The sequence below is a fragment of the Siniperca chuatsi genome, linkage group LG14 (genome assembly GCF_020085105.1).
Source record: "Siniperca chuatsi isolate FFG_IHB_CAS linkage group LG14, ASM2008510v1, whole genome shotgun sequence".
NCBI classification, from domain to species: Eukaryota; Metazoa; Chordata; class Actinopteri; order Centrarchiformes; family Sinipercidae; genus Siniperca; species Siniperca chuatsi.
In genome coordinates, this window is record NC_058055.1 from 16,542,425 (window position 1) to 16,568,120 (window position 25,696).

The following is a 25,696-nucleotide window of genomic DNA, read 5'->3' on the forward strand; positions in this document are numbered from 1 at the left end:
TGAGATTGTGAGACAGGACAGGCATATATGTGTGTGTGTGTGTGTGTGTGTGTGTGTGTGTGTGTGTGTGTGTGTGTGTGTGTGTGTCTGTGTGTCTGTGTGTGTGGGCATGTGTGTGTTTCTGCTGATGGTAGCAGCAGCAGCTCAGACTTGACAAAGGGACGAGCAAACTCAGCAGGCCGATGTGAAGAGCCCACAGTGACCATATAGCCAACTGTCAGTGTGCATGTACAGATGTCATACACATAAAAAAACCTCAGTTTCTTCTATACATGTTTAACAGACCACCCTGCAGCACATACAATGTCTCCCACAGACACACACTTAACAGCCGCACACACACCCTGCATGTTTAACACTATTTACAAAGAAATAAGCGAAAACTTACAAATCTCTCTTGATATCTGTTTGGAAAAAGCCATCCTTAAGTTTAAAGTTTTCCCAGCAGGGCTTTTGTGAACTTGAGAATTGAAACATCAAAGTTTGGAAGTAATCTTATTCCTCCCTGTTGAACTTTAGTGCCACTTCTAAGCCAGAAGAACCTGTAACGACTCTGTTCTGATTTTGGTCAGAACATGTTCTAGTCTTAATTGAATCAAATTGCATATTCAGGGTCAGGGGCACCCATCAAAATAGCTACAGTGTAGTAACAAAACTAATTCTTTCTTTCTCCCTCAGCTACCCAGAAAAGGAAAAAACCAAAGTCAATATTAGAAACTGGGTTTGCAGTAAATGCAGTCTGCCTCTAGGGTGCAACATTTCCACATAAACCCTGAGTTTCCAGGTCTATTATAAGAATTTATTTAGGGAATCGTCACACTCTTAATGACCTCTGACCCTGAAATCTCCATATACTCCATAAATATTTAGGCAGGCCTTTGTCTTTAAGTGGTGCTTTGTTGTTGTGGCTGCTGTTAACTGCAGTTACAGTTGGTTTGGCAGTGTTATCACCATACACAGTGCCACTGCGGAGCTGTGATGGACTGTCATGTGTGACTGAGATCTCCACGGACTCATGCAGAGACTTTACATGCATCAGTAGAGAGTGAAACAGCAACAGAAATAGGATTAAAACCACACAGAGTTATTTCCGTTCTGCTCTTTCCTCAGTTTCTCCAACTGGGTTACAATGATCTGATGATGCCTGTTTGTAGAGCCACATGCCAATATATGATTTTTTTTTCTTCAATGCAGCTTCCAGCGTTAGACAACAGCTGTAAAGGTAAAGTCTGGATGCAACTAATTAGAGTTGAATTTACCAAACTAATGTATATTTGGTGTATGAGGCTGCAGATGTAGCTTAGACTTGCAACCCTTAATATATTTTTGGGGGAATTTTAGTGGCTGATTGCAACACAAGCAGTGGTGGAAGAAGTATTCAGATAATTTACTTAAGTAAAAGTAGCAATAATACACTTTAAACATATTCAATTTCAAGTAAAAGTCTGGCATTCAAAATTTTACTTAAGTAAAAAAAGTACACAAGTATTATCTGCAAAATGTACTTTAAAAGCATTAAGATGTAAGCAGGTACTTTAATGTTGCCAAGAAGAAGAAGCACTCAGATTCTTTACTTAAGTAAAAGTACCAATACATAAATGTAAAAATACTCCATTTAAAGTAAAAAAGTACAATATTTCACTCTGAATTGTAGTGGAGTTGAAGTATAAAGTAGAATAAAATGGAAATACTCAAATAAAGTACAAGTAACTCAAATTTTTACTTAAGTATAGTTCTTGAGTAAATCTAGAGTTTAACTGCTGGTTGTATTTACAGGAAAGGCATCATTTTATAAACTGTTCTTATGTTTTATATGTAAAATCTGCATCTGAATAATAAACAGTAACTGTCAAATTAATGTAGTGGAGTAAAAAGTACAATATTTCCCTCTAAAACGTAAAAGTATAAAGTAACATATAATAGAAACGCTCAAGTACAAGTATATGTATTAAACTACAGTATTTGAGTAAATGTTACTTTCCAGCACTGAACAGAAGTAGGCAAATTGGCATATAAGAGACACAACAGGTGCACTGTAGGTATATTTAGCCTATGTAGTGCACTAAGAGTGATTTATATTACTTTATTTCATCTTATTTTATTGTTGATTAATAAGGGCAATAAAGTCACTGTGAACTTCCAAGGTGATACTGAAGCACACTGATTGACTTCAAAAGTGCAAACAGACTAGCGTTTCGACACTACTGTGTCTTCATCAGAGTCAAAATGGACAAAGACATGGGGCAAACACACAATACATTGTATTGTCAACCAAGAACAGGTGTACAGTTGTCATTGGATATCAAATCTGAAGTTCTGGAGACTGCGAAGGTGGTGACTGCTCTGCAGAGAGGCATGTTGGACTGACACAGCTGAGCCTTTTGGTAAAATAGAATTTTACATGTTTCCTCTAATTTATTACACCTGATGGAATACTTCTACTTTTTGCACTTCTGTCTTTGTAACTTTAAGATATCTCTGTGTTCTTTTGTTTCTGATATGATCATGGTGCATGGGGTGTTGCACTTGGACATTGGCTGTGGCAACTCCCACCTGGGATTCATTATGCAATAGATTTGAAATCCTGTTCATCCAATTATCCAATGGCAATTGTACACCTGTTCTAGGTTGACTATACATGTGTGTCTTCGTCAATTTGTACTGTGGTTAAGATACAGTAGTGTCGAAACTTCTGTTTGCACAATTAAGGGCTGTAAATCAATCAGTGTGCGCCAGTCCCCCCCAGCTGTCCACGGACTGAGAGGCTCCTGATTCAGCTGCACGCTGCTGGAAGATGCGCGAAGAACCTGTTTCGAAGTCACCCTGCCTTTGCCATTATTTACTACAAACTACAGGTCCTTATTGGTTTACACATAGGCCTAATGGTAGGCTAATATTTAACTGAGTTTAGGGCCCTGAATAGAAAAAGACACACACTGAAAATATTTCGGGTGTTTTGAATTAATCGGTGGGTTTGTCATCTTGATTGCTGCGCGCATTTGTCGGTTGTAGCACAGGGCGGGCGCAGCTGAGGGCTGTCACTGAGACGCACCCCCTCCCTCCTTTACAGCAACGACCATCTGCCGCCTCTTTTTCAACTCCAAGCCCAGCAGATTATTTCCCACAGACTTCTAGCTTCACTTGACACAACCGAAATAGCGTCTCAGAGAGCAGCTGCGCAGAAAAGCAGCAGAAAACAGCCCGCTCTCCGCATATTGCGCTCAGCCAACGAGAGCCGGGGCCGCTTGCATGCAACCCGTCTGCGGAGTCAGACTGCAGGCTCATAAAGACGAAGCGGATTTGAATTAAGCACCGGATAACAGACAGCAACTGTGCATCCTTCGGTGAGGGAGGAGGGAGGAGGGAGGCAACTGTTTTGTATCTTGGGAGCCCTGGGTTAGGAGAGGGGGAGGAGGAGGAGCGGAGAATGAGCTATTCTTGTACCAGCAGAGGCAACAGCCAGGACCCGTCAAGCGCTAAGAAGCCTGCCGGTAATAATCCAGGCAGAGACACCGGAGGCGCAGACAGCAGCAGTAACGGCAGCCCGAAGCAAACGGCGGCGATGAAAGTGAAGAAAGGCTGCAACTCGACCGACGTGGGAGTCCCGGTGACCACGGAGGAGGACCTGCTCGCCAGCACGGTGATCACTCCGGAGGATGTTCTGGGCTTGCAGAAGATCACAGAGAGTAAGTTCGCTGCTGCTGTGTCGGTTGTTGAGTGCAAAAGGAGGACAAAGGTGCTGAAATGTTACAGCTCCTGTATGAGTCATGTATCGCGTCATGTGTCCCCTTATTTATGTACATAGGCCCTATTCAAACACATGCTAATGCATCATTGGAGCCCCCCACCTTCGGTACATGTTGCCCACCTGTCTGCAGATGTGCATGAAACCTTCTCTGTTGGCATCTTAGTAGCAGAAGTTTTCACCTTTCTTTTCATTTACTCTCCAGATAATTAAAACAACCAGGTGTCACGTTCGTGTGTGTGTGTAGCAAAATGTTGTCGTTGTTTCTTATCATACAGATATTCAAATTATCTCTTTTAACTGTTGTTAAAATGTTCTAGCTGCAGTTTGCGGGTTAATTCTGCAGCTTGTGATTCAAAATAACCTAAGCAGAAATGTTATATACACCAACAGCAGGGTAAGAGTGGCATTTTGTTAGTGCTGGAACAAGTATTCAGAGCTTTTACTTAAGCACAAGTAGCAATACCACAATGTCTAAATACTCCATTACAAGAAAAAGTCTTGCATTCAAAACCCAAGTAGCAGTACAGAAGTATTATCAGCAAAAAGTACTTAAAGTAGCAAAAGTAAAAGTGTTCGTTATGTGGACAAACAGCCCCTGTGATTGGTATATTGTTATAAATGATATTATCTTTAATGATGTATTGTTTGTATTGTATGTGTAACCGCATTATATAGTGTTTTTTGGTAGTTTAACCTGTAACAATGTGTCTTATTACAATAGCTGATCATTTGTTTTGTTTTGTGAAATCTTAATCTGAAAGGTAACTATTAACTAAAGCTGTCAAATACATGTAGTGGAGTAAAAATGACAATAAATCCCTCTGAAATGTAGCAGAGTAGAACAACAAACTGCAACATCAACAACACATGGAAGCACTCAAGTAAAGTACAAGTACCTGTATTTTAATTACAGTTCTTGAGTAAATCTACTTTTCACATTCCACCACTGTATTGTGTTATACTTTACGTCAGAGAAAAGATTTGCAGATTAGAGATCTAACGTTTAAATTTCTGGTCTTTTCAAGTGCTGCTTTGCTTGTGTTCCTAAGACAACATAATCATTCCCAAACATTTTTGTGTACAAAGTCATGTTTAGGCCGTTTCTGCCACTTGTGACATTCTGATTGCCATACTTGCTGTTGAAAAGAGCTTGAAAAAGCACATTTCTTATTCATTATGTGACAACAAAAAGGCTGCTGATTACATGGCGCATTACTTGATGCAGTTGCCTTTTTAATTATGTCACACCTCTAAATCTCAAACAAGCCTCTTATAGAGAAACACAGGGAGAGATAGCAGTCCGGAAGCTCTTATGTGCACAAGAACACCTCCATCTATCTACCAACTCAGGTCTTAAACCAGTAGTTAGCTAACAGGTGGCCAGCAGGACATTTGACTATTTAAAGGCCAGTATAATACCTGACTTACACAACACAGTTATATTGGCCGTTACGATAGAAACTGAGTGAGATAAGTGTCGGATTTTCTCCCAGCTATTTTAGAAAGTGTTTGGGCATTGGGCACAAATACACGTTTTCTTAATTTCTGCATGTGCTGATGGTCATGTACCTTTCGTGAGCAGCCTTACTGAACCCACTTCCACATGAGACTGTGAGATGCAATAACAATACAATGAGTGCTTGTCTTTATACTGTCTTGAAACTATCCCTACAGCGACACGTTGGCTCAAATCATATTTTTCATCTTCTTATGCTTTTCCTTATTTTCTATTACTTTTTCATGCAGCTCAAGATAAAGAGGAAGTTTATGTTGTGATGAGGAATGAGATCTTGCTTGTCCAGTCCAACATAATCACAGCTTACTGAGAAGAGGAAGAGCTCCGGGAACATCCTTTGGCTTGGCTCGTCCTTCCTCTTTTACTGGCTGTCACTGTTGTTAGGAACAGGAGAAGTACTGCAGCTGCGTTTTGACTTGATAGTACACGCTTGAGTGTCTATCTTTGTGTTTTTATCTGTAAGTCTGTTGTTGGTGATGCTCATGAGTGAGTTTATGTGGGGATCGTTGTCCAGCGGCATGTCGTATGATTCTATCTCCTACGCTGGACCCTATTGTGGTCTTGGAAACTCTCACTTTCCTACCTCGCAGCGTCATCGCTGGAGACAAGAGGGGGCATGTGTGAATCACCACAGCAATGTGGATACACGCTTGAATCACTACGGCAACATGAAGCATCTCCCCGTGGTAACAGCCAGCGGAGCGTGCATGCTCTGTTCTCCCACACACTTCCTCCTCTACTTTCCTTCCTTTCTTTCCTCTGCTCTGCCCCCTTGTTTAACAGTGTAGTTGTGCTGTCATTTGATGGATTACATAGACAGAAATGGACATATGTGCACAACCTGAGCTCTCTCCTGAGAAGACACTGAAGCCCTTCTGTTGTTTTGTGACTCGTCTGTCTGTTTTTTCCTGCTACTGCACATTCTCAAGTGGCTGAAATTGATTCCCTCTCTAAGTGGCATGATACACAATCGACAATACCTAGCACAGCTCAGCCAGACTTTACAACAGTCCTCAGTCAAAAAGGTTTGCTGTTTTTTTACTCAGTGGTTGTTGTTTGAACCTGCTTGGAGCACAGATGTCTCACAGGAGAGGAAACTTCACTTTGTGTCAGATTAATTCTCAGAAAAGTGACTTTCAAATAGTATAAAAGTTTCCAAAATCAAAGCAAGCTGCTGAAATTGATTAAGATTTGCACATACAGAACAGGCTTTCTGCTCAGTTAACTGATCTGATCCAAACTTATGTTCTTAACTGAATCTTAATCTGTCGTGTCAGTGTGGAACTCATCACAACCCTCAGAGCTGCAAGAAAGGTTTCCCTGCAGTGTTGATGTAACTGAGTGTGTTTCAGTATGATTTGTTTTCAATTGTTTTGCTTAAAGGGGTAATATGTAAGATTTGGCCAGAATTTTATTTTAAAACATTCAAAAAGTGAACTAACCTTATCAACAGAATACGAAGAAGTAACAGTTCTGACGTCATGTCAATGACGTTAATGTATTGTGCTGCTGAAATTAGCATGCTAACCTGCTAGCTTCGACCCGTCCTGTGTTGTAATACCACGATACTCCGATAGTATAGCTCAAGTAGTTCCAGGAGATGTGTGCCAGCAGTGAGTTCGCAATGTTACACAAGCTCTCTTGGCTTTTTTTGTCTAAAAAAAACAAACAAAATAAACTCACAAAATGCCAAGAAAGGAAATATTCTTACACCTATTATCCTTATCAAACAGCAAAATACAACCGTACACCTTCTGAATTCACATTTCTCTCTTTCACTGAAATATTACAAGCTTAATTGCCTTGTTAACTCATTGTAAAACACACTTCATTCAAACTCGACAGAAACAAAATAAAACTCACCAAAACCGTCTTTGTTAGTCTTTCCACTGTTCCAACAATAACCAACTCTGGTTTGGTTGAAATAAAACCTTAATTCACCACGTTACAATATTCTGGCTCTACAGTCTTCGGGCCCAGTCTGGCCGTGTTCACTTGCAGGCCTAAAGAAAATAATCGTTAGTTGCAGCACTGTTCAGATTCAAATACATTAAACATGTGTGATGAACTGTCCCAACATAGGACAATAATGGTTGAGGTAGAGGATTGATGTATTGTTTTCTATATCTGGACACTTGGTAGTGCATCAGGGTGCTTATACCTCAGCCGGTTACTAATGTACAGTAAAAAGAAGAAATTTGAGTCATAATCGGGTTTTTAAAAAAAAATTTTTGGTAGTTTGAGTACTTTTGATTTAACTGTTAGTTTTAGCAAGTTTAACTTAGCTCTGTTGCTATGGTTACTAGCAGTTTTCTCTAGACTGAGGTGCCCTTCCAGCCAATCAGAAACAAGTATAGTCTGTAGCCACAGTATATGTTTTAACAGGTGTTTTAATGTCTCATTGCTTCTGTTGGGACTCAGTTTCTGAAATAGATGACAGAACTTTAGCTCACAACTAGAACTTTGGTCAGCGTTGAGCTAAATTCAGTCTGTCTGAGAAGCCAGAAGTTACGGCAGTGTCACAGCTTTAAATGACATTTCCTGAGTATATTTAAAAGGATTCACAGTGGTGAGACTTATTTTTGTGTCAGCTGAGTGACAGAAACACTCAAAATACAAACGACAGTGTGAACCAGCACGTGACCTGCGAGGTCTTCGGTGTGAAAACTAAATAACCTAGTGATGATCTGTGAGAACAAACTGTTTTACAACCCACAAGGTCTGTTAAGCATCCAGAGGTCAAATTACCCACTTAGGCCTGCAGTCCTGTCGGCTTGTACTCCTTTAGCAGTGTGCTGGTGCAGAAATGATGCAGTTAAATACTCCGTGCTGTGAAGTTAAATGGAGTAGCAGGTGATGAAACCAGGCCAGCTTTATTTTCTTGTCAAGATCATAAGATAACACAGGTGGGTTGTATAGTGAAGGCCCAACACAGATATGTCTTTCAAAGACAAAAAAGGACAACACAGAGAATTTCAGAGCCTGTTTTTTTGCCCTAATGTGTTTACACATGATATTTTTTAACCTTTCTTGACATTGAACGAAGGCAAACTGCTTCAAAAGTTGTGTATAATTAAGTGTGATGTCTAACTGCTGTAAGCTGCATCCATATCTGGAGTCCTACAACGAACCTTCACCAAACCAAATCTCAGGTTTTCTTTCTTCCCTCGTCTCCCCATCCGGTTTTCTTTTCAGTGTCCCTCATTTTAAAACCGTCCCCATTTTTACCACAGCACTGTTGCCATGACGCTGTGGTCATCAACTGGCGAATGCAGGTCAGTAAGGCAGCAACGAGATGCGTCACTCCTCTGCAGCTGCATGCTATCAAACTTCATCACAGTTCAGAGTGCTGAGGGGAGGAAATTGTTACATATCAGGTTTGTTTTATATTGAGCTGAATTTGAGCAAAAAACAACAACAAAAAAGTCCTGTTACTGAAAACAGGAAACTGAAAAGTTTCCTATAAACTGAATGTCTACATTTTCATAAAAATCCAATAATCTAGTATGCATATATGTAATACACTCATTTGCACCATGGGACCATGCATCATCTATACTTATCAAAGTGTAGTTTATAGACCTTTTTGTATAATAATAATGCCTAAATATAGTTATATACTTGCTGCTTTCAAGTCAAGAGTTTGGATTATTTTTTTTATTTAAGTTGTCTTTGCAGGAAAACATTTACTTAACAGAATATCCAGGTGACATGGTGACTGAAGTCATTTCTAAATGATGAATGTAACATTTTTGGGCTGCTAATTATTATATTACTTGGTGCTACAACAATTAATAAAAAATACCTCCCCAGTTATTTTCTCCAAGGCGTAGGGTGTTGACGTCTAACTCATGATCTTCCAGCACAACCTTGCTGAAACATGCAGCAGTTTTTGTGGAAAACAAGACTAAGAGTCAACAGCCATGCTAGCAGTTCTGTGAGGCTGTACTCAGGCACAGTGTTGCTTTGAGCTAAACGCTTTCATCAGCACGCTAGCATGCTCACAATGACAATGTTAACATGCTGATGTTGGAAAAATGTCTGCCATGTTTGCTGTCTTTAGTTTAGCATGTTAGCATGCTAACATTTGCCAATTAGTACTAATTAGCTAGAAAAGTTGAAAGTTGAAGAATTTCACACTGCATCCTGTTCATCAGACTAAAACAACACAATTTGTAGTGTCAGTAGTGATATTAGAAAATATGACTTTTTGTCAACGCTGTGTCATTGCAAAGCAGAACCGCAACAGAAATAAAGAAGGAATGGTTTGAGATTAGGTTAATTCCCTAAAAATGTCTTCCTAAAGTGAAACAGTCCACTATTACTGATACTGAGTAATAGTGGACTACTACTGAGAGACGGTCAAGGGGACGTGATAGTCAGGGACACATTCGTTCAAATTCTGTCATTACAATTCTTCATGAATGATTGTAATCATTTCATTTAGTTCAGTTTAAAGATTCATAGTCACTGATTTTATAGTTGATAGTTTGTTGACTTTTTCTCTAAGCTAAGCGATCACATCACCATTCAAATACATTTTAGTATGTACATCAGAAAGTGAATGCATCATGTCACCAGTGTGGCAAATTTTCTATATCATCAACATGTTGATCCCAAAAAACATTAAAGTTGATGAACAATCTCCTGCATTTTTTAATCTGCTGGATGTTTTGCAAATACTTAACAAATCTGTGGATCTCCTACTTTCCTCTGGCTCACAAATTAATTAAAAAGTTGTAATGATGACATGGTGTTTTAGGGCATCTTCTCCTATAATTACGGAGGGTCTAGGGTACCTTTGCTACCTGAGTGTCATCAACTTCCTTCCCCTCGCTGCTTTAACCCCCCCCTTCAGTGATTAGTTGGATTTGCCTTCATACATAAAAAACTAAACCGGATTAGTCCATGTGAGCTGTGTTGGGCCTTCCTCCTCCCACCTAACTGATAGACCCCCTGCAAACAGACCAAAGTGGCTCCCTGTTCATGTCATATTTTCATTACAGTGTTTTAGTGAAATATCCTGCAAGTGTCAGCAGATAGTGATCAACTGATACTGATATTTAATAGAATTTAAGAAGAAGAATTTAATCTGATGATTATATATCAGATGATAATTTTTTTTACAAATGACATGACCCATAACATTTTGGTAAGGCTCTCTTGGTTTTTTCAGGGTTGTGTCAAAGATACTGTAAATAAGTGTATATAATATGTAAAAACAAAAATAGATTCAGCTTGAATACAATAATAGTAAAACATAGAGAGAGTCAAATATACCTAAAAATAAATAATGCAGCCAATAAAACATTTATGCCAAAATGCGCCTATGCCGATACATCTGTCAGCTCAGTGAATGAATGAATCAAAATAAAAATTACACTACATATGAATGTGTTAAACATCATCCTATGTGTAGTTTTCATAAACTGTAATGCAAACTTGAAACAATATTCGGTATTGTTTTAAAACATTCAGTAAACCGACTGGATGAATATGTTTTTCTGCTTTTTTCCTCTGATTTTCAACACCAGCTTGTTCATATTATACATAAACAATATATTGTATCGTCTTCTGTTTTCTTGTCTTGAACCTGTCATTCATAATGTATGTTTACAGCAGTGTCCTGATTGTCACGTTGCAAAGAAAATTACATGTTAGTGTGTGTGTGAGTGTGATGACCCTCATCTACACTCAATGAGAGGAAATCAGCTGTGTGTTTGTCCACATGTGATACTCTCTCACACTGTGAGGTGAGCAAGAGGGCAGGAGACAAAATGTGTGGTTTCCATGCCAACAGGACAGAGGGCTTCATGCCAGAGAAGTGGCAGAGGTCCAGCAGTATAGGAGCTGGCTGTATTGTATATGATAGGGAAACACTCGCTGAGCTGAAGGGAAGCTTATAGCTCATGTGGGAGAAATGTTCATGCCAAGCCATGGCAAAAATACCCTAACAGCTAAAACAAATCGCTCTACTGAAACACAAACACACAATGGACTTCTTGCAGGAACATTTTAGTATTCTTATCCTAATCTTTTACTTTTTCCCGTGACGCTTGCTTGTACGAGTGTTCGCCAAACTCTCTAAACTACCCAAACTTAAATTCATAAATTGCTTGTTTCAACCTAATGAATGCCACCCGTTCATGAGATTTGATCTAGTTAGCATAGTCGATGCCGCTTAATTGCTTTATACGGCTACCTGTTCCGCTCCACTATGGGCAAGTTTCATCAACACCAAGAGTCTACCGCCATGCCAGTAGTTCTCTGAGACTGTACTTAGACACAGTGGTGCTTTGAACTGAATGTCGGCATGCTAACAAAGCTCACAGTGACAGTGCTAACATGCTGATATTTAGCAGGTATAATGTTTATCATGTTCACAATCTTATTTTTACGTGTTAGCATGCTAAAATCTTGCCGTTAACAATACGCATGGTGAAATGTGCCAAAATACAGCTGAAGTATTTGGTCATAAACCAAAGTATTGGACAAGTTGAAATTTTGACTTGATGATGGCTCTAAAAGTCTGGGGATCACTGAAGTTAATTCAAATTTATTGTGAGGGTGACATGAATGTCTGTACTAAAAATGTTACACAAGAGCGAAAGGAAGAGCTTCACATCCTGAAATAGTTTGACATGAGTTTAGATGCTAAAAAATGTCTGGCTAAAGCGAGAAGAGAAGCGATAGTCAGTCAGGAAATTACAAATCACTCTGCTGATTGAAATCATTTCGTTCAGTTCAGTTTGAAGATTCATAGTTACTATGTAGTTTGTTAATTTTTTCGCTAAGCGATCGCATTACTGTTCAATGCACTTTAGTATGTACATCAGTAGGTGAATGCAACACCGTTCATACTGCTGTCACTTCAGCGCTGATTCTTCTCAGTACAAAACTCTCCCTCTACAAGTACAGTTTATAATGTTAATAGCTCGGGAGCCGCCTAATTACAACAGAGTTATCACTTCATGATTGCTGATGTGGCTTTGGCGGTCTTTCATTAAGCTTTTAACCAGGCAGTAACATACTGTGTATCACGACTGAACGGACAACAGAGCTTTCGGACACCAGTGAAAGGAGCTCGGCTGCTGAAAGCTACATCAGTCAGTGACAACAGTGAAGATTCAGTGCTAAAGATGAATCCATACATGGACTGAATACCTCTAATTCTAGTCATAAGTACGTCTTTCCCCTTGTGAAGAAATACAGACAAATCTGCACATGACCAGTACGACAATATTGGTGAAAGCTACAAGTTTTCTTAAATCACTTGTACTTATGAACAAAGCTGTTCAAACGAGCGGTTCTTGCGTGAGGCCCATTGTGTTCAATCCACTTTCCTATAACAATCCCACTCATCTATCCCTGGAGCTAATCTTAGAGGATTACTGATTAAAATGTACTCTCTGCCACAGTACTATGTCCCGTCTCACCTCTGTGACATGACATGGCTGTTGTCACATGAAACAGGCCGTGTAAAAGTAAATCATAGAGAAATTCATTTAGCCTAGCATTGTTTGCACATAGGGCTGCACAATTATGCCTAAAATGATCATTAAGATTATTCATCACAATTTTTCTTGAACATTTTATGGCCAATCATTTTCAGTTTTTGCCAATTTTCATAGAAAAATTGATTGGTTTCAATTGATTTTCACTTAGATGTATGTCCCCATGCATCCAAACGTTGTGTTTCCTGCTGCAATAGAAAATGCTCCTGGTAATAGAGAGGAGATGAATGGGGAGAAAATGCTAACGAGCGGCTGATTTTACAACATAGTCCCTCCAGTATGGAAGCAAATTAGGATCATTAATATTCTGAGCTTGTGAAATGATGTTCGCAAATAATTTCACAGCCTGTAGTTGTATATCACCTTTTGTGTACATGTGAAAAAAATGTGCATGCACGTATCTGAATGTGGGACTTTGTACAGCTGCAAAACCTTTTTTACAAATATTTTGTGTATGTGTAATTCAAATATGTGCAGGAATATTTTCAGCAGTGAGGTTTCACACCTTATACCCCCTTATACTGTGGGTTTATTGAGTGATGTACAATATGAAAGTAAAGGCATCATCAAAACCCAGATTGAGATTTCTATGATTAAATGTGTATCCTGACTGCACGGTGGTGAAAACTGTGGAAACTTCCAGGGAGGACGTCGGACCCACCAATCCTTTAGCTCAAGTGGGACAGACTGAACTAGATCCCATTATCAGTGTCAGCATGCATGTTGTGTTGTGTATAAGCCTTTAATATGGTTTCATGTGGCTGCGATCTTAAACCGTCATACTGGAAGGTTCCTGTCCTGCCCCAGCGTTATCTGGGTGAACTGCTAGAACGAGCTCAAAACTGTTTATTTTGGCAGAATCTAGGTCACATGTTACAGTATGTGTTGAACTGTGGACCTGACCTTGTCTGGTTGTAAGCTTGTGATTTCTGCCACATCTGTGGCGAGTGGACAGGAAGGATGTCAGCTGAAAGATAACACAAAAAAAGCATGATTTTTTAAAAAATAACTTCACTTATCTGATATCTGGAATAAAAGCGTGTCTCTTTCTCTCTGCGCTGCTCTTTGAGTTCACTTTGGTAAATCAGCTGTTGATAAACCACCTTGCAGCAGCTTTTAGGGCTCTCCCACATGGTCATAAAGTCTGGTAGCATCATTGGTTTTGTCATTAATATATTAAGATTTTTAAGATTTCAGTCCTGGTTTTCAACACCTGTGGTTACTGGTGGTAACAGCAAATGTAGTTTTATACTGCAGCAAGCACTCGTTGAGCAGTAAATTTGTCAGAAATACAACAGAAGAGCAACTGCTGGATAATTTTACAGTGTACCCAAACAAACACGTTTAATAAAGAAGTCAATTATCAGTCTTTCCATCATGCCATCAATAACCGTGATCTGATTTCAGCAGCAGGACAGAGTAAAGTTGGTTACTTTGCTGAAGAGTTGGAGACTATGGAGCAACTACATGCACGCATCGTTTCCTGCCTGTGTATCCCTTGTGCTTTTTTTTTTAATCCTAGGCAGGAATGGTGGACTCCACCACTAACAATGAAAACTACTATAGAAAGAAATAATTACTTAATCTAAAATTGCTATTGCTTAAAATAGACTAAAAAGAATATTTGTTGTTTAGCCCCTATGATGGTCCATACCACCTTGAAATAGTAGTGGAGTTGTGTTTATTTCAGAACTGCAGGTCACATTGACAGACTTGGGCCCAAACAGCCTTTCTTTCATATGCAGTCACTACAAAAGAAACTTCTGTTAACAATTACTACAAAGTTCTTGTACACCGGTAAGTCGGTAAAAGAAGTCAAATTTATTAATTTCATGAAGGTCTGAGGAACGAAACGTTGTAAATAAAGTGATCAACAGGATTTTTTGCTTCTTTCCAAGTGCACATCTCAAACAATGAAGACATTTTACTCAACATCACACACAGTCAGAAATTACTTTTTTATTGTCACACTTAAAAAAACCCTAAAAAGTCACAAAGAGCCATATCATTGTGTTGTTGTGTCATTCTTGTGTTTGGACAGGCACTAAAATATCACTAGAATACGTTTTACTACCCATTAAACATGACGTGCACAAATAAAATGTAATAAGTGATGGGTATAAAATATTGGATCTGGAGTTTGATACATTTGTCCAGTGATGAGGATGTGAAGTCCGAAGTTGTTGCAGGACTTTGTTAAAACGTGCTGATGTTGACGTTTGAAGAAGTGGTTTACAGACAAGCTTCCTGTTTTCAGCAACGTTTGACCGCTGCTGCGTTAACGCTCACACCGCAGCTTTGACTGTTTTATAGTCATCTTAGGCTGGGTTCCACCAACAAGGATTCATTTAATATAAGATTAGTTCTAATCAGAGTTTAGCAAGACTAGGTTTAAAATGAGTAAACCCAGATTTAAAATTAAGCAGAGCTCTGTTGCACAATTTAAAAATAAATAAAAAGTTTATTGATGTAAACCAAAATTAAATAGAATTTAATCAATATGGAGATGCTTACCAACCCAAATTAAAATAAATAATACATTTGAGTGCTGTCAGGACCTAGTAAGTATAAAAGGGGGTGGGCATACTGTTTTATGCAGCTGTAATAGCTCCACAGGAAAGTGAAAGTGAAACTGTACTTCCACCTGGCATCTTTCTTCATAATGTGTACTCCTTTCTGTTATTTTAGTAGTTTATACTGAGTTTAACTCAACAGTGCTCAGTTGGGTTGAGTCTTTCCCTGAACTTTCTTTGAGGAACTTGATTATTTTGCTCAATACATCTCAAAAAGGCAGCCATTTTAAAAGTGAAACCTCCTCAAGTATAAGTTTAAAGTTAATACTGCATCACATTTTAAATTGGAGTTTAAAGTTTTGGTGCAGCAGAATTAAATTTAATCTAGAGTAAAAACTAAACTGAGGTTTAATGAGAGAGGTTTAAATTTTATCTTTCTTAAATTTAAGCTTGTTGTAAAGTTTGGTGCAACATAATTTGAAATTAAACCATGATTTAATCGGGTTTAAAAATTAATCCTTGTTGGTGCAACCCAGCCTTAGTGTGTTGCATCAGTCAGCTGGGACTGCAGTGACAAGACACTTCACTGCACTTTTAATTCACAAAGGTTGCCTTTTGGTTGAATCAGTCCTATACTTGCAAACACATAGACACACACACACACACACACACACAGAAAGCTTGTTCTGTCTGGAGGTGTTTACTATCACAGCGCAGAAGGAGAGCTGACAGTGATAAACTGGAGTCTGTTCGTGGATTCATCAACTGCTAGCAGCAAGTTAACCTCAGATGGCTCTGTGTGTCTGTGGGTGTGTGTGTGTGTGTGTGTGGGTGTATGAGATAACAGACTGCATGTAATTTACTACAAACACCTCAGGTTTTGTGAGGCAAAGTGAGAGCACACACACACACACACACACACACACACACACCGAACTCTCGAAATCAAACTCATTGTCCTCATGGGACTTCATTAGGAGGCTCAAAGGTAACTATTAGCACTAGGTTAGCAAAAGGACGAGGACAACACCAGCTGTGGTACAGTGTATTATACCCACGTGTAGATGTACCCTCTGTGCGCGCACACACACACACACACACACACTAATGCAGAACTCTTATTAATGTTCCCACTCCTTACAGGCATAGATGTTGTTTGTTCTTAATTAAAATTGTGTGGCTGCTGAGGGTGCTTGTGTTTGTCTGTGTGTGGGGATGCTGTGTGACTCTTCAGGTGTTGTATGGCAGTAAACGGAGCGCTGTATGCAGAGCTGATGTGTTTAGAAGAGCCGACCTCAGCAGACTGACAGAGGAGCAAAGGCATCACAGCGTCACAACGAATCAGATCAGCTCCGGCAGGAACACTCAGCACAGTAACTGGAGTTGACAACATGCTGTGACTTCGGGGTATATGCTTCTACTTCGGGCGTGCTCCAGCATGAATACATAAACATGAAAAATAACATGCAGGGAGCATTATAAATAATCCTCCAGGGGGAATTAATGTAGAAACTACAAGGGCACTCGGAGAGCACAGACCTGCGCCAAGGCCAATAGTTAAGTCCTCTACTATATGCAAATCTGCAAGCGCAACCACTATATATGTCTGGTTATATTTCCAAAACTATTAGAATTACAGTATGTCAAACAAGCGCGCCGAGGTTGTAACAACTACTGCGGACAAAGCAGGTGGAAATATCGCGTTTCTACTTGTTAGTTGTCAACTGGAATAAAACGTTACTTCACCTGATTCACTGTTTCCACCGCGACCGCTCTGCTCTGCTGTGTGTGTGTGTGTGTGTGTGTGTGTGGGAGCTGAGCCTCGGTCAAACACGCAGAGGAAAGGACAGAGAAGCTGGCGCGACTATAACTTTTTTTTTACGGATCTGCATGATTCACGTGCGTCACATTTTCAGGTCGGAAAACCGGAATTCCGGATTAATCTGAAAGAATCACATCCCTGATTGCTTATTTCTTACATACTTGCTGCATTTGTTTCTGCCGTGATGTTTGAGGTTATGTTATAAATCTTTTTATTCACATTGGAACTGTCATTTTATGTCCCTGTGTTAATGATCTTTTCATTTTACTTTATTTAGTTTCAAAAATAATTAATTCTTGATCATCTTTCTGATGTTTAGCAATGATGATTAAGATATCACAGTCGATGATGGTTTACAGGTACATGTGATGAAGAACGGGAGCTATGAATAGCAAAAGCCATACGTAATGGTCTTACTGACAGCTGCTCTGGCAATTGTGCTTCTTCTTTAACATTGTTTTTAATTGAACGACTGCCAGGTTCCACAATGATTTTATAAAACAAATCCATTTATACACATGGCTTATGATAGGGACCATAAGAATGTGTATGCTGACCCTCCATCTCTTCCTACACACACCCTAATCTACCAAACTGAAAGGAATCATAACACTATGAAAAGTGTGAAAACATTTTGGGAAAATAAAAAATCTCCCTTTATTTATCGTTTTTAGAAATGTATGAAAAGTGAGATACTGACTAAATCAATTTAACATTATCAACACTTTTCACAATTAAATAGAAATGAGAATAACAAGACATGCATGACATTCACAGCTGGGAGCTGATGGAAACATCTGGAAATATCATATCTTTTTTTTGTGGGAAGCTGCTGCTGTCAATGTGTCATAAAGAACAGCTGGTGGGTTGATTGGCCAATCAGAGCCGTCCCTCATTAGCGATTAAATTATTCCTCTCTGTACTGATGGACGTCCGTGTCTCCACTGTTGTCTCTGAGCAGACAGATGTGGTTGGCTTACAGTCAGCAGACACAGCGGACACACTGTGTGTCTGTGTGTGTCACAAGAACGCGTCCATCAGAAGAAACAGCAGAACATGCAGAGACAACTGCAGATCTGTTAACATCACATGAGAAGGAAAAACAGACACTGAGTGAATAGATGGACTTGGCATGTAATCACACACATTCACTGACTCTGTTTCTCTCATGGCTGCTCAGACCTGCAGTGATCCACTCTAAGATCCCTGAAACAATGTTATCCCAAATTAATTTTGAATTTATTTTTCATCCACCAGCATCATGTGATGATAGCGAGATGTTGCACTTACACCTGCCGGGCAGTGGTGTCATCGGATCAGGCAGGAAGCAGGAAGTGTCTCTCTGCTCTGCTGGGGAACTCTAATAAGCAGTGACACTGCCTGGTGAGGGCAGGAAGGATTACAGGAATAAAAATAACTCTTTCTTACTGGGTGCGTGTGTGTGTGTGTGTGCCATATTTGTGAGGAAATGGCTCCTCTAACACAGTTTTTCATCAGGATTTGTGTCAAAAATTCAATGTCAGCTATCCTAAAGTTGAAAATGATTTGAATTTATATTATTATTTGAATATGTTGTTGATTGCTGCAGAGCTGTTTTAGTTTAAGTTTCTGGGTATGTGAATGTTTGAGTGCATATTTTCATTTAAAATGAACATCCATTGTCAGTATAGACACTTTCAGAGTATTTATTTTCCTGTTACAGCTTCCTGACTGCCGAGCAACTAGTGCTTGTTGAAAGAATACATTTTCTTTGTCTGCAGCGGTTAACGTTTGCTTTTTTTCCTATATGAGATCAGCAAATATCTGATCAAAGTCTAAAAATCTGTCCTCTCTTTTGATGCAAACTTTTCAATACTCTCTGCTATGAACATATTTCGGTCTCAGAAAGTATTGAAGTTCGATACCCAGCCCTCCCAGTTATATGATGTATTGATCAGGGAATTAATGGACTTGGAGTGTTTTTATAAAAAGCACATTCTTTGTATTTTCATTCAAGCGCTACTTAATAGTACTTTATGTCTAATCTGTAACTCTCTATCCCCTTTCTCTCTCTCTCTCTCGCTCAGATTATCTGTGCAGCCCGGACGAGAACATTTTCAACATTGACTTCACCAGGTTCAAGATCAGAGACATGGAGACCGGCACGGTGCTGTTTGAAATCACCAAACCTCCATCCACAGGCGAGTCACTGAACTATTCCTTGGATTTGATTCATTTAACCTTTATTTACCGTGAAAACACTTTATACTTAAAACACATTATAAAGTAGCTTCATACATGTGGGCTGCACACATCCACTAAACAAGTCCATTAACCTGCAGAAACATCCTCGTAAAACGCACACTAATGATCCTTTGATAATAATCCTTTTGAGATTTTTAAACTAAAGTAATAAAGTAATTAAGTCATTGTCAAGTCTATAAAACATAGGGGGAAAAAAGATCCCCATCATGGCCTTCAAAGGAATGTCTAAAAACTGCTTAGTCACTAATAAGCAGCAAAACAACACTAAAGTATTTAACACTTTACTTATTTTATTTACTTACATTTCTAAGCAATTAATAAATGGTTTATAACACATAATAAGCAGATATAAGGAGTTGCATGCCGGTAGTTTATTGTTATTGTAGTTTGGAGAATCATCAAGTTTTCTTCAGTATCAAAGTAATCAGTGATAGTTGTCTGTACATCTATGGTAATGGCAATCAGGAATTGCTAATAGCTAATTCAGCATACTTTTAATGCTGCCAATTTGCCAAAACGTAAACAAATATAGGCTAAATAAAAACAGGGTTGTAGCAAGAGGCCTATAAATACAAGATCCGTTATCCCACATGCTTCATAGTGTTTAGTTCAGTTAGGAAACAAATCGGTGCTTATTCTCTACCAAACAAATGTATAATTTTCTCTTGCTTGGTAGTAGACATGAACTGGAATATAAACCTGTTACTTATTCTGGTTTTCCGGGTTGTTCAATGTTGTATTTGTTGTTACATGTTTGTTTTCAGTCAACCACAGACAAGCCAAGGGAAATTTCCATGTCTAAAAATATTTAGTTTAATTTTATTCTGTTCCGTTTCATACAAACTGATCCTCAAGACAAAGCAGGGGAGAAGAGGGATGTTGACCCAAACGCTGGCCGATTTGTTCGTTACCAGTTCACTCCCGCTTTTCTCCGACTGCGGCAAGTTGGAGCCACGTAAGTGAGAACGTGTGTGAATCTTTATTTACAAGGAAGCAGTTACCAACAGATTAATTAGCAGCAGATTATTAGCTGTGTCCTCTGTCAGTTCAATTCAATTCAATGGAGCTGTATTGGTATGGGAAACAGACGTTTACATTGCCAAAGCAAGTGTGACATAAAAACATGTACATAAACAGAAGAATTGTGCTATTAAAACATATATATGTATGTGTGTATATGTGTATATATATATATGTGTATATATGTGTATATATATATATATATATATATATATGTGTGTGTATATGTATATATATGATAAATAAGATAATATAAAATGTAGACAGTTTAAAAATACAAATAAGTGAGAACTATATAAACACTGCAACTTTTTTTGTGTCTCTCTCTTATTTCTCTGTCTCTCCAGCGTGGAGTTCACGGTCGGAGACATGGCGATCGAAAACTTCAGGATGATCGAGAGACATTATTTCAGAGAGAAGTTGCTTAAGAGTTTTGACTTTGAGTTCGGCTTCTGCATGCCCAGCAGCAAGAACACCTGTGAACACATCTATGAATTCCCACCTCTGTCAGAGGACAGCAGTAAGTCTACACACACACACACACACACACACACACACTAGAAAACACTTAGGAGGTCCTGTGGTCCAGACAGCATGCTCATGTACTCATAATGCTCTGTTCAAACCCTCCTAGAAATTACGTTTAAATACTACTAATTTGCTACAGCAAATAGTTAATCTGCCAATTATTTTTAAAACGTTTAATCGGTTATCAAAATAGTAGCAATTAATTTTCTTGAGAACGACTCATTAAATAATCAAATAATCGTTGCAGTTCTAATTATGTATACTCTAAAGGAAAGATGTATCCAAGACACAGGCTCCACATTAAAGTGTGGCGTAATATGTGTTTAGATCTAATGTATCTGATCACAAATGTCTGGATTTGTCTGGATTCTTTGTTGACGGAGTTTCTTTAGGTGGTGCTGTTTTCTTTGTCTGTTCAGTCATGCACATCACTTCCTGTGCACCGGAGCGTTTTCCTGGGAAATACTTGTACTACCTGTATTATTACTCTTTCAACTCTGAGAGCTTAAGTGCAAGTCCCTATCTTGCCTCCGTCAGGGTGGTGTCTGAGGTTTTTTCCGTTTCTTGATACACAGTCCATCAATTAGTCATGTGAAAATTACCATAAATACAAAATAGTATTACCATCATCTTGCGAGAATAATTTCTGTGAAATACAATACTTACTCGAAATAGATTAAAAACATTAATTATACAGGACCATAAATACACAAAACATCATCATTACAGCCAACTTTTCAACATATTCTTTACAAAATAGCATATTCATCTGAAGCCATCAATGGGTAAAACCCTTAAATTTTTATTTTTCTATGGAAAAATGCCAAATGCTGATTAATACTCTTTCAACCTAATTTTTCAAACAAGTGTTTCAAAGCACAGTATATTCAGATTCCAGTTTTTCATGCTTGAGGTGCCACTTTAGAAATCCAAAATGCCTCCCTCTTAAGGAAAAACTCTAAATCTAAATCCCTCTCTTTAACAAAAACACCTTCTCAATTCCTACATATTTAAGGAAGAGTGGATGTTTTATTCCCATGAAGTGTGCTGCAACTGTATAAATCTTGTTAACATCATATAGAACTTTTATGTTCTGCTATTCTTTGTTTGAGTTCTCTTTTTTTTCCTTACGTATTATTTTCTGCATGGACACAAATAAACTGCACCCGATGTGTTGTATGAAATCACTCCTCTCACTTGAATTCTTTTACCTACATGAGGCTGAAACAAATAGATTATCACGCTAACATAGTGTTTCCCAACCCTTTTTGCTTGTAACCCCTTAAATTTAAGCACTGTCCACTTGCGACCCTTTATCACAGGTTATAGGCTATGCTGAATTATGAATGGTAGGGCTGCAACTAACAATTATTTTTTTATTATTGATTAATCTGTTGATCACTTTTATGATTAACTGGTCTTTAAAATGTCATGAAATAGTGAAAAATGCCCATCACAGTATTCCAGAGCCAGAGGTGACCTTTTCAAATTGCTTGTTTTGGCTGAATAACAGTTCAAGATATTCACATTACAAATATATAAAACAAAGAAGAGCATCAAATTGTCACATTTGAGAAGCTGGAACCAGAGAATATTTGATATTTTTGCTTCATACTCACTTGAAATGAATACTTGACTATGAAAATATTTGTCGATTAGTTTTCTGTTGTTTGAGTAATCAATTAATTGAATGCATGCTATGCCTGCTTATTAGCACTAAATACAAAATAGGTATGAGGCTGATGGGAATGCCTTTAGTCTTGAAAGTATCTGGTGCCAGATGAAACGTTAAAGGTGCTATAGATAACATTGATCACATCCAGCCACTAGATGACGCACTCCCCCCTCCGCCATTTCTTTCCACTGGTTGCCAGTTCGTTGCACAACCTGCATGTTTCATGGTCGAGTGGAGTGAGACTCAGACTCAGTCATATCAAGTGATGAATCTTTCGTGATAAGAGTAATGAATTCATTTTGCAACATATAGCTATACATTAGCTCTAGATTAGATTACTTTGTGTGGTGGCGTTTAATTGTTGTGTCGAAAAAGGACTGCCCCCGACATGAACGTATTTACTGTACATTAAACATACTGCCCTGATGATGATATAACATCTTACTAATAATTGCAGTCTTATTTCGACTGGTAGTCCTTTTTCGGCACAACAGTAATCTTAGGATATGGCTAGCTAGTTTTAGGTAACCCTTTCCCCCCATCATTTAATAATTATAGGGGCCCTATATTGCAACACTTACCATAAAATGACATTTCAATCAACCTTACACTATAAGACCTTTGGCAAATATTTACATTTTAATCAAATAAAAGAGTACAGTACATTGTAGGGATGCTATTAAAACCCACAGCGCTCAACATTAGACAGAAAGCTACAGTAAAAGTTGACGTTAGCTAGCGTTAGTGTTAGCGTAGTGTTGACCTAACATTAGTCGAAGTTTTCTTGCTGAAAACAAATCGCATAGCAGATTATAATATATCCCTTTAATCATCTTGGGACCCCTCAGATTTATCTTGGCACCCCTTGGGGTTCCGACCCCTAGGTTGGGAACCAGTGCTCTAACAGCAGTCATGTTTTTGTGTCTGCTCACAGTCAGAGAGATGGTCCTGCACCCGTATGAGACGCAGTCCGACAGCTTCTACTTTGTGGACAATAAGCTGGTGATGCACAACAAGGCGGATTACTCGTACAACGGTGGGACGTAGAGACGACACATCGTCACAAGAGACAGGTGGACGGACCTGAGGGACGATCAGATTACACTGGTGGGGTTAAGATCCTGTCATTCCAGTAGTCTCCCTCTCCATCTCTGTATTTCTTTCTCTCTCTCTCTATCTCTCTCTCTCTCTCTCTCTATCTCTTTCTCCCGCTGAGAGAATGCCACCCAGAAAACGCCCTTACAGATGTGTCAGCTGCAATCTGTGTGTGTGTGTGTGTCTGTGTGTGTAAGCATGCATAAGTTTGTCAAAGCTTAAAAACAAAACACACATGGACACACAGTTCACATCTTGGTGTGGCGTCGCCGTAACAAAGTGTGTTTGTAACATGATAAACCAGCAAGTAAGCAACTTTTTAGGAAATATCAGATGGTTTTCGCTCTCTAGCCACGTCATTAAATGAAAATAGAAAAATAACTCTGTGTCTTCAAATATTGATAGAAATTATTTTTTTCATTCCTGTACATGTTAGGGTTTAGGAACAAATCTTGCATCTAAAAACGTGTGTTTTTAGGGCTTAAATAATTAATAATAATTAATTAATGATAATTTCTCAGATTAAGTGAGCATGTGTGTGTACACTTGCTTTTTGGAGTGTGTGCGTGTGTGTTTCTGTACTTTGTATGATTGTCTTTGTCTGCGTATCTGTAAGTATGTCAGTTTGAAGCATGATTACTGGTCTGGTAAAAATATATATTAATTTAAATGTCAATAATGTGGTCATCTGGTTTGCAAAGGTCAAATAGATTTCCAGTTAGTCATTTTGAATTTATCAGACCTATTTTCTGTTTCCTTACTCCTTTGTTCCTTATTTATTTCTGGAACCATGTTTGTTGTCTTTGCTCAAAGCACAACATCTCTACAGAGCCAACAATTAGAAAACTTGTAAAGGTGAGCTGATCTGATATGACCATAAACACGCTTTGTCATCTGCGAACCAATGTTGCTTTGTTTAGGTGATAAAGAAGTTGTTAAAAACTTTAAGTTGTACCTACCATATGTGTCCAAGTTAAAGTTTTGCAGTTTGTAAACTCTTCATAAGAGAAGAAAAAGAAAACTTGGATTTGTAAATGTTGATATTTTTCATTCAGAAGATTTGGGAATGTAGCAGAAGTCGTTTTAAGAACAAATCACCCTTAAATCTCATATATTTCTTTGTTTGTGTGTAATCTAATGTTTCTGTGGCAGTCCTTCTAATATATGTCCATTTTGTCATTCGTTGTGTTGTTTCTCTGTTTCCTGATGTTTTCACACATTCCAGTGACTTAGGACCTGAATGTGTTGATCTCTTGTTATTTGAGGGCATTTATTACACAGATCACACAGAGAATCTGTAACTGAACTGACTTGGGATGCCTCTAAACTGTAATATGCACACTTAGCTTTCTCTGTCTGTGCTGAGACACAACCTGACTCAAATAGTACCCAAATAGTTCTCTTTTTTTCCAGCATATCTGTACATACTGTCTGATTTAATGCACTTGAAAGTCAGTTTAGTTTCTGTGTTTGGTGACTTTAGTGCTTCTACTTAAATTGCGGTAAACGCCACCCGTCTGATACAGCAAGTGTGTTTGAACAAATGCTGCAAATACTAGTTGAGCCAGGTCTGTGAAGAACTGCAGCCAGCTGAAAGGAAATTACTTGACTGCACCTGTTGTGTGTTCAGATCAACACAAGAAAAGGGTGGAAATTTATTCAGATTGTCAGAAGTGATTAAAATCTGGGTGACTTTGTTTTTTTTTGGGCCTGCACAAGTTGTTGATTTGTAAGTTACAGGGAATAAAGGGTGAGAGGCAAAATAGCAAATGTGCTAAAAGTAGTGAAATGGACAGAAGGGGACTCAGATTGGACTCTGTTAATTGGAAATAAAACAGATTGACTTGAATGTTATGTCAAAAATGTAACACAGATATGTAGAACAGATTTATTTATGACCAATTGTGACTCGTGTACAAATTATTTTGAACTGATGTACATTTTTTGACAATTCAAATGTTGGTGCGACTGAACAAAAGTAAAATAAATAAAGACTTATGGGACATTTTGAAATATCACAG

The 25,696-nt window shown here is 38.5% G+C and overlaps 1 protein-coding gene and 1 long non-coding RNA gene across 3 annotated transcripts; one reads left to right on the forward strand and one right to left on the reverse strand.

The window, feature by feature from the left end:
* Positions 1-1,853: 1,853 nt before the first annotated feature.
* On the forward strand, positions 1,854-25,690 carry unc119b (unc-119 homolog b (C. elegans)). Its single transcript, XM_044223203.1, has 5 exons — positions 1,854-3,686; positions 19,180-19,293; positions 20,213-20,312; positions 20,725-20,897; positions 23,515-25,690. The coding sequence occupies exons 1-5, from the start codon at positions 3,428-3,430 to the stop codon at positions 23,625-23,627; spliced, it is 759 nt and encodes a 252-aa protein (XP_044079138.1). The 5' UTR covers positions 1,854-3,427; the 3' UTR covers positions 23,628-25,690.
* On the reverse strand, positions 4,676-17,337 carry LOC122888582. Of its 2 annotated transcripts, XR_006380727.1 has the most exons (5): positions 17,038-17,337; positions 13,682-13,745; positions 8,017-8,093; positions 7,128-7,267; positions 4,676-6,919 (listed from the first exon to the last, which is right to left on the reverse strand). It is a non-coding gene; the product is annotated as an uncharacterized LOC122888582 (long non-coding RNA). The 2 variants fall into 2 exon arrangements; XR_006380728.1 differs by lacking the exon at positions 8,017-8,093 and having other exon boundaries at positions 17,038-17,329.
* Positions 25,691-25,696: the final 6 nt, after the last annotated feature.